Source organism: Atta colombica, unplaced genomic scaffold, assembly GCF_001594045.1.
Source record: "Atta colombica isolate Treedump-2 unplaced genomic scaffold, Acol1.0 scaffold248, whole genome shotgun sequence".
Classification (NCBI taxonomy): Eukaryota; Metazoa; Arthropoda; class Insecta; order Hymenoptera; family Formicidae; genus Atta; species Atta colombica.
This window is the reverse complement of record NW_017259346.1, coordinates 334,730-344,666: the sequence shown is the minus strand read 5'-3', so window position 1 is coordinate 344,666 and position 9,937 is coordinate 334,730. Positions and strand designations below refer to the sequence as shown.

The window sequence follows — 9,937 nt, the reverse complement described above, 5'->3', positions numbered from 1 at the left end:
TATACCTAATTTAAAAAAAAAGTAAAATAAACATGAATAACGATTCAGCGTATTCAATTTAATTTCTCAATAATCTGCCTCTAATATAATCTTATCCTGCCTCCCGATTTTTTTCATCAGGACTAAAAATTAAGTGTGTCCTTATGTATCGTGTATACCAAAGGATCGTTGACTCGTGTCGCTTTGCACACTGATCGCCGCATTTGACGTCACGAAAAACTTTCTCTTTGCATTAAACTCGGTCAATGGCGTACATTATTCAACGAGATTCGACGCGAGATTGAGCTCGCGACGTGTCATGCCTGAAATTGGCAAGTCCAACGTGATTCAGAGAAACGTTCAGCAATACAAATAGTTTGATATATTTGTCCGTGACACGACAGAGACGCGATATAAAAAAGCGAGGACCGAATAGCAAAGAGTTAATTCTTTATGTAATTAATTGAACGGATTAAAGTTTAAATTATTGAATTGCTCTTATCTTGTGCTCTCCTTTCACAGTTTGGCTGGTAAGAAAGGATAGAAGTCCCAAATCTTGCATACTATCGCATCGTCACACGTGAAAGCTCGAAGCACGTTGGGATCTGCAAAAAAAAACAAAAAAGCAAAATAAATCAGCTGTTTTCTGCCATTTGATTCAAAACGCTCAGAAAAGTCAAAATTAATTAATTTTAAATTTTTAAAGTTAATTTAAGGAGTGATTCTAGTCTAATTTTCCAAATGACAAAATAAAACAGAAATCATAAATAATAAAATTGCAATTAAGGTTTTATTTCTTAATTATAAGCTCGATCATAAATGTTTAAATATTTATATTAAAAAATGCCTAAATCACGTGAATATTTAGAATTATTTATAATTCTAAAATTATTTATAATTAAAAAACGAAATCTACTTCGAAATTTTATTCTTAATTTTGTCTCGAATGTATCTACAGTATACATATTGTATATACGGTACAGTCCTCAATTTTGAAATAGAAATCAAATAAAATAAAGAACATGTAATAAAAATATCTTGAATATTTTTATTCTAAATGGAATCCTTTTTAAGTAATATATCACTTTGTTCTCGTTTGAATATTCTTCTAATCACTTTCTTCTTTTCACTAACTTCCATTGATTGATCACAGCTGCTTAAATTTCTGGAATATTTATATATTATTCTGGAATATTTATATTATTTTGATATCCAAACAAGATTATTTTCAGATCTGTGTATCTAGTTAAATTTTTAAATATTTCAACAAAGCTATTCTTTTTATCCAATATTATTTATGACATGATATGATTCTGTGTTTGCAGAAAAAATTAAATTAAATTAAATTAAAAAATCCGCTTGAGCGCGCACAAGTTTCATTTGCCTCTCTTTGCAGTGTGGAAGGCTTACAGTTCATTCCGTCCAAATTGTATAGTCGTTAGATCGTCAGGGTCAATTTAAATTTGTTTACTGACTATCAGTGCGCAAGTATTCCCGTAGGGGCCCGCTCAGTATGGTAGCCGGCACCGCCAAACTCATCCGCGGGTAGAGTGTGGTGCCATCCGAAGAGAGGACGTTGCATACGACCATTCCCAGCATATCCCCGGTTGTACGATTGATGATCGGTCCGCCGCTGGTACCGCTCTGGACGCAACAGGTCGTCAGGAGTGCACAGTCCATCGACTTGGAGACTACGCCACTACTGATAGTCGGCCGGATGGACGACGAGAATGGAAATCCTATGGAAACTACTGGCTCGCCTACAAGCACACGAAACGCACTTGTTAGCTCGAATTGTCTATCGAGTGTCCAGAATTGAATGTAGTAATTCAACCCGACTTTAACTGAAACGGGAGTGACTCTAAGTATTATAAATATAGTTTTCTAGTAAAAAAAATTTCGTATAATATTTTTGAGAATTAATTGTATTTTGAAATAAAAATTTTTTAAAAAATACCTTAAACTTAAAAAATTATAGGATGAAAAATCGTAGAAGTGTTAGAATATTTCAGAATTCATAAATATAAAGAATTTTAGAAAATATATAGACTTTTTCTCAATATTTTCAAAAAGTGATTCAATTATAAAATCTGACAATTTTTTTAAAAAGTTATAATTAATAATTTGAATAGCAATGTAATTCTGTTTATTTTTGCTTGCAAAGCGAGTGCTTTTGAAAATTCTGCGTCACTGCTCATGTAACATACTCAATAAAGCTCTTATAAAATGTGTGGCAATAGACTTTTATTGCAATCGGGTAAATGGGATGACTTATGTGTCGGTTTCTAAGTTGAAAGAATGAGGCCAAATATCAATTTCACCTTCAACGACGATTAATTGACCCAATTTTTTACAATTATATGTTATTTCTGTTCTGATGGAAGAAGGTCAATGTCCCTGGCGTTGAGGCGCCAGGAAACTGTTTAACACGCTGCTGGATATTGCTAATTTCCTCTTATTACGAAGAAAACCACGAGAGTAAGCTTCGATATACTGTAATTCCAAATAATAATAATTTGAACTATTTGAAGGTTAAAATTATTGATAGCCAATACATCGTTTCCGATGCCTGTTGATGAAACAAAAAGGATTTAACAATGCTAAATACTTACCCTTATTTAAAATTGCAGTATGAGACAAGCGTACGGATTTTAGCGAAGGATCCACATCTTGCGGATCCATCCTCAATACAGCGATGTCATAGGGTTGATTCTCTGGTGTTCTGTATAATAGTTTTGCCCGGATACATGAATTGGTCTTGTCCGGCCTCATTATAATCGATATCTCTCTTTCTGACGCCTATCAGAGTTCATTTTGACTTAGTTATCATTTTATTAAACATGTTTAACGTTGCAGATAAAATATTAATAATCCGATGAGAGATATATTGCCATACATTTTATCATGCAGAATAAATTTAATATTTAATATTTTCATATTGCGTGCTATAATATACTGCGTATTTTCTATTTTTCACTTTTATGTGGATAATAAATATGTCTATTAATATTTCTTTATAAAGAATTCAATTTTTACCTCCGCGACGACGTGCGAACATGTTAGGAATGTACCAGTATCCTTATGCACGAGGACGCCCGTACCCCAATTAATTCCACATCTAACGAGCACAACGCCTCTATCTAATGCCACTATATAAAAAAGAATGACAAAAACATCTTTGCGGATGTAGATAATAATAGAAGATAACATTCAATAACAAACCATCTATATTTTCTTGATATGTAATCGGACGACAAGGAAGATTTTTCTTCCGTAAAATGTTAAGTACACACGGCATAAGATTAGCGGCAAAAGTGTAATCCACCCATTCCCCGCGACACCAGCTCAATGGCGCTATCACCATGCCACTGATAATTCTGTGTTTGCTAAAAAACATAGCTTATAATGAGACAATTTTAAACAATTTTTACGATAAGATAAACCATCGATTTTATTATTGCGTGCGATTAGTTATCTTTATTGAAATTTCCTTAAAAGATAACTTAGATTTTTTAAATTATTGGAAAATTTTATATATTTTTTATATCCAATATATTTTATATATTGCAATATTTTATATATTTAAAATTATTAGAAAATTTTATATATTTGCGATTACATTAATATACATTATATATCTGTCAAACATTCTGATCGAAGTAATCAGAAATTTTATTCCGGTAATCAGAATTCCGATTAGAATGATTTGATTAGAATGCATTTTATTTATACATTTTATTTATCTGTTGGTATAAAACCCAAACTATTTAAATCAGTATATTTCCATATATAAATACAAGTATATGCATAAATACATAGAACTCTCTATAAGAGTCATTATAATTACCTGTCCGGCAGAATGATGTAAACGGGACCGCCCTCGCCACCAGGAAACGCATACGCGTCCGTCATGATAACGCAGCCTTCGTCACCGACGACGTTACTGATAACACCGTGTGCAATCGAGCCGGCGAACACGGGATTACCAAAGGGCGTGGACTCGATTATCACGGATGACCCGCGGATAAGATTCCGCGGAATTTGATTCAATAAACAAGACAAGGCTTGTTCGAGCGACGTTTCTACGATCGATTCGGAATTGTAGATACGGACAAATAGAAAAATCGACCGTAATGATCGAGTGAACTTGGTTGACTTGGAGAAGCTCCATGTTTTGAAGAACTCATCAAAAGTCTTCTTCAAGAGTGGACATTGCCAGGCAGCCACAATCATACCGTGATGTTCCTTTAATGAACTTGATCGGGAATCGTTATCGCTCCCTAGATCGCGATAGACTCGAAATTTCAACTCGCTCATGAGTTCTCTTGGTATTGTTATGAGTTCTCCCGATACCATGTTCGTAACGAAATTCGATACTGCATAGGATTTGTCGATAATCGGATCCAATACAATACCGTGTGTCAATATCCAATCCGTTGAGATCGAAATACCGGAGCATCCTTGCGGCAATGGATCTTTGTCAATCGATGAGTGGAGTAATAGAGCGCTGCTTGGAACATCCATCCTTCTCAATGCTGTACATAAAAAAAAGTGAGTTTTATGATTTTCATATGGTTGCAAAAAATTAATATATTTACAAAATTAAAAATAACACTAATATATTTTTTAAGAATATATAAAGTGATATTTTCTTATCTTTCTTTTAATAGTACACAAAATTAATGCAACATTCTTGATGTAATAACTTTGATTGCCAAACTGATTTCGGCGTTAAATTTAATAATTCTAGTGTATTATTTTAAATTGTTATTGTAATTTTAAAACTTTATTCAATTTGATATATTATCTCTATACTGCAAACTCTGCAAATAATATTCTAGTAGAGATCTCATCGATTTTTATAACTCGTTATCTCATCAAATAAATAAACTTCAATCTTTTTCTGTATATTCGATCAAGACACGGTTGTCGCACCCGTTACAACCTAAGTAACAGCGTGTTTTGTAACACGACAGAAATATTAAGCGATCAAACATGGGGATACTCTCGCAGGGAGCACAGCTGCCACATTCGTCGCGCAATTCAACGGTGAAAGGGTTAATTGTCGCGAGCGCGGCACCGTGAAATCGCGGTGCTAGCTCGATAAAAAGGGTCGACCGATGAAAAAAAGAAAAAGGATAGAAAGAAAGGAAAGAAAAAAAAGAGACGTGGTTTATACTGCCGCGTAATCATGAGTCACTATCGTGCGCGGTGAACCAAAAAGAACGAGATCAGAAGTGAAGGAGCGGTGAAGTCAGAAATGACTTGTACATCTGCATCGTTCACGAGTTAGGAAATCCCTTTGCAAATACCGTATGATTACGGCCGCATACTTAAATGATAACGCAAACATGCTGCGAGAAAAAGCCGGCTCTCTAAGTTCTTATATGGTCTTGAGACTTGAGACTTGTTATTAGTCCCAACTCAAGGTGGAATTTTAAAAGTATCGCTTCTTTGCTACAACAATTAAAATAATTTTCCAGAAAGAAAATACGTTCTTTGCGACATAACTAAAAAAACAGTTTTCCAGAAAATGCATTTGAACGTTTTAAATCATTAAAATTCTATAATATATTAATTTTAAAATGTAATTCATTGTGATGACTAATTACAGAAGAATAAAATTATGTTATGTTTTTAAGGATTAAAAGGATGATTAATAAATAAGGTGCCCAGTATTTTTGCTCAAAACTGCAGGCAGATATCTGACTTTAAAAAGTTTAAAGAGAAATATCTCACGGTGCGCGGCGTGTTAAACGACGATGATCTATCGCATTTTTGCGACGATCATTAGCAAAGTGGAGTACAGTGGAGAAAAATCTTTTTTTTTCAGGATAATAAAAAAATGCTAGAAATAATCGTGACTCATCAGCTGAGGCATATAGCTGTGCACGAAAAAAAAAAAAAAAAACAGATAAACGCAAAAAACATTCGCCACAAAACGAGAGTGCGTAGAATACGTCATACTTTTGTAGTAAGCATGTAACATATTAGAAGGTCCGGTTTTCTTGGAATGGTGAACCGTAAAGGACTGGTTTGACGGCACGCGTCATGAAAAAAAGATCTAAGAGCAAGAAGGGGAGGGAGAAAAGAGGGCCCAAAAATAAACACGAGTAGACAGAATCGCAGATGTCTGAGAAGCCTACAACGAGATGATGACACATAATGAATGCGAGAGATATAATCGGTGCTAAAGAGAAGCAATTACACAGTTGAACAAAAACAGATGACTTTTTCCGAATACTAGAACAAGACTAGTCATTTTTGGTCCAACACAAAACATAGAACAAGATTAACCTGTTGTCTTGGACTGGTATTTATAATCGGATCTTATATTTAAAATCGTCTTAAGTACAGTCTTAAAATGTCATAAACTAATCAAAGGTATTCAAAGTCAGTTTTTATAGATCATCTTAAGTTCTGTCTTGAGGTATGACGAACCAATCAGAGGGTCGCGTTCTTAAGATAAGAACGATAAAAGATTATAATTACCGCCGCTAGTGTTTTTTAAAATCATTTTATAGAGATGAAAGATAGAGATGAAAGAATTCTGGGAAAAAGCGCACGCTGTACATAAGAATGGCGTCAACGCGCCATTCTGGAGTTAACAAGTATTTTCTTTTTCTTTTCTTTAGTTTCGAATATTATTAACGATCCTAAGAGGCTATCCAGATAACGGATGTGTACACGAATGTGTTACAGATGAAAATTTCATAACAAAACATGACTGAAATCGTAAAGTCGATGTAAACTAAGCCCGAAATAATATTTATCGCACTTATAAAGTTCTAATCGCATCGTAAATGTAATTATTCGGTTCTTTCGTATAGTTTCTTTTTTGTCACTAAGAGCAGTATTCTGATCTTCCGTTCGACGAAACGAATTAAAACTGGCATCGCGCAAAGTATTTAAACGTTAACTGAATCCTCGTCCACTTTGGAATTCATGGTCCCCCTTTCGAAACAGCCGGTGCTTCTTTCCGATCGACTTTTGTGTTCTCTTCTTCTTGCTTCCTCCCTCTCCCGACAATGATGGCCGTGCGACCGCTTGCCAGCTTGCCGACCGATCTTCAATGAAGATTGCCGACTATCCCACCCGTATTTCTTCCTCTTCTTTCGCTGCTCGTGTATTAACCGCTCTTGCATACGAGATGCATACACCGAATAAATTTGCACCGTCGGCCAACGTGTAGGCGAAGTAAAGTCCGTGAAGTTCACCAGATCGGAGCTTGGCAAAAGCAATCAATGGCAAAAAATAATATATTTCTTTAGTTATTATTATTTTTATAATTTTTAGAGTTGTAATTAATTTAATGAAACGAATCAATCACTAAAATAAATTCATATATTCTATATTACTTTTTATATTTTATAATTACGTTATAAATCTATTTTTCTTAGTTTATTATTCTTAGTTTATTCCTAATTAAACAGAATTTATGACACGCCTACATATATATTTATAATATAATACACGTTCGCTATATATCCGGTAGATATCTATAGTGCCGATAATTCCAATTAGGAAAACGAAAACAAGATTTGATTTATGAAATAGATGTGACGATGTCTCTCGCTTACGATAATTCTCACCAACTTAGCTGTTGAGTGTTATTCGCAACTTGAACGAGTTGAACAAAATGACGATAACGAACTGGATAGCCTAATGGATGCATCAGTCGGTCGTTTTGTTTTGTCTCTGCTTCTCTACGAAGTTTCTCGAAAAAGACCATACGCCAGTCTCACTACTTACGGAGAGATACGCGATTCATTTATAATGCGGAGAGACATTAGATAAACGCCTAATTAGCGTTCGCGAATTAATTTCGCTACGATTTTCTGTCCGCATAAAATATCGCTGTAATTAAGTTCATAGCGAAATCTACAAGAAAGAACAAATGGACTTTTCTGGAGATTCGGAGAGACGAGAAGAGATAGAGTTTCGTGAAGTTTTTCAAAGAAGTACGTTTCCTTATAAAAATACAGAAATAAAAAATGCAGCGTTTATATATCCACAGAATGATATCTGCGACTTTCTTGCGAAAGATTTAGCGCGAATGCACTGTTAAATTTATAATAAGTTATATCGAATTGAAGGCATTTTTAAAAGTAATCACTATTCGTATTCAATATATCGTTTTAATTAGCTAAAATAATGAAGTTAAACAATTTAACTCAAGAAAGGCATTTGTCTCAAATTTAATTATTATTTATTGAATACATATTTATAGATGCAGTTCGCCTAAAAATTAAGTAAGAATTGATTATAAATAGTTATTTTTTTAAACCATTATACATATTTTACATTAAAATAAAAAAATTTTGAAACATATGGAGGTTACAAATAATGGAATATTATTAAACCTAAAAAATGATTTAAATTTGATCCTTTAAAATATATTTAACAATGCAATTATTTTGCTCGAAACATTCGTGTCATTACTCACGGCGATTTTTTCTACTTGCCATTCATTCTACATCATAATTATACATTATACTACATTATTAGATATTAAAAGAGCAATAGCAATTCCACGTGTTACATACTATAAATCAATTCATTTCTGCAATATGATTTGATTCAAAGTAAACGTCCATTTTAATGTACGCATTTAGTAAATAAATTTAAGTCAATGCATTTTCTTGTATTAAATTGTTTAATTTGTCTTAATCAAATTAACGATGAATAGAAACAGTGACAACCTAGAAATGATTAAAACTATAACCCAAAGTAAGTCTAAACTTTGACATTATATGCAAAGAGCATTTGAATTAACACTGCAAGGAACCTTTTTTATAAGTGAGAAGATGGTCCATATAGCACAGAAGCTTGCAGCTCATTTGCAATGTTGCCGCAATATTACTGAAACGTCGCAATATTGCTGAAATGATCTATGCTATGGGGAGGAGGCATTTATCCGTCGCGCCTGTCTGACAATTGACCGGTTCTACTGCGAGCGGTGGAGATGCGACGCGACGCGCCGCCGCTATCCATAATAATTTTCTGCTCGTGATTTAGATCGAATAACGATGATCTTCCGTACTATTTAAGTCACGCGCTAGCCTCGCCGCTTGCGGCGTACGTTCAATTACTGGCAGAGATAATCGGATTTCGCAAACGCCGCCGTAGAAATTCTACAAGCCCAGGCCTCACCTTGCATCGTATGAGCGAGCGAACTTCTTCAGCGTACACGCAATTTATGCGATAATTAATAAGTACTCGACCGTGTGGATCGACCACCGGTGATGGTCATTCGAGTTCGATTTTTCTTTCGCGGGAGTCTTAGAAATCCACATGCGCTTTTAAAGCGCTCTTGTATTTCTGCTTGCGTTTCGTGTAATAATTAAAGATACCACGCGAAAAATCTTATTAGTTATATTTAACTAAACAAATTGCTCGATTAGATAATTAAACAATAAAATATTAATACATGGAAAGAATGATTTTGTTGAAAGATTTCAAATTTTGCTGGATACGTTGCAGATTTGAAAATAATTTTGTTAGACTATCAAAATAATCACGCCAACAATGCAGCAAAAAAAATTTGATTTTTAAGAACAAGTTTAAGATACGAATCTAAAAATAATTTCATTTCCAAACATAAATCGGCGATTAACATGGCACCAAGAACGCTCAAAAAAGAGGTAGCTCATCTCTGCCATAAAGGAGCATGTCTATATAAGCATACGACGTGCCAAGGTCGTCGCTGGTTCGGCCCAAGGCCATCTCTGGTACGATCGTGTCCAGAAAGCACGTAGATCGCGCTAACTCGACGATCATCGGCATCAAGTCGCTAGTTTTCTTCTCATCGTCGGGGGGATCGGCTTCCTTTCGTAGTAAAGGAAAAATCGGACTCTCGTTCGGGATGGGAAATCGCCGGAGTTGGCGAGGGCAAAAGGAAGAAACTACAGCCAAGAGAAGCTGTTGGGGCGTGTCCGGGACTGGTAAGCTGGACTAG

General features: G+C 34.7%; 1 protein-coding gene across 1 annotated transcript; it reads right to left on the bottom strand.

The window, feature by feature from the left end:
* Positions 1-480: 480 nt before the first annotated feature.
* On the bottom strand, positions 481-4,503 carry LOC108688907 (peroxisomal leader peptide-processing protease-like). Its single transcript, XM_018195448.1, has 6 exons — positions 3,827-4,503; positions 3,202-3,365; positions 3,016-3,128; positions 2,592-2,778; positions 1,455-1,739; positions 481-584 (listed from the first exon to the last, which is right to left on the bottom strand). Exons 1-6 carry the CDS (start codon positions 4,501-4,503, stop codon positions 496-498), a joined length of 1,515 nt encoding a protein of 504 aa, XP_018050937.1. The 3' UTR covers positions 481-495.
* Between the last annotated feature and the right edge of the window lie 5,434 nt (positions 4,504-9,937).

Excerpts from the sequence above, each read along its gene's own strand:
- LOC108688907 (XM_018195448.1), bottom strand. The coding sequence starts at position 4,503 with ATGGATGTTCCAAGCAGCGCTCTATTACTCCACTCATCGATTGACAAA. Across the intron at positions 3,129-3,201 it reads ATATCAAGAAAATATAGATG|TGGCATTAGATAGAGGCGTT; the intron begins GTTTGTTATTGA and ends TTTTTTATATAG. Across the intron at positions 585-1,454 it reads GGAATACTTGCGCACTGATA|ATCCCAACGTGCTTCGAGCT; the intron begins GTCAGTAAACAA and ends TTTTTTTTGCAG.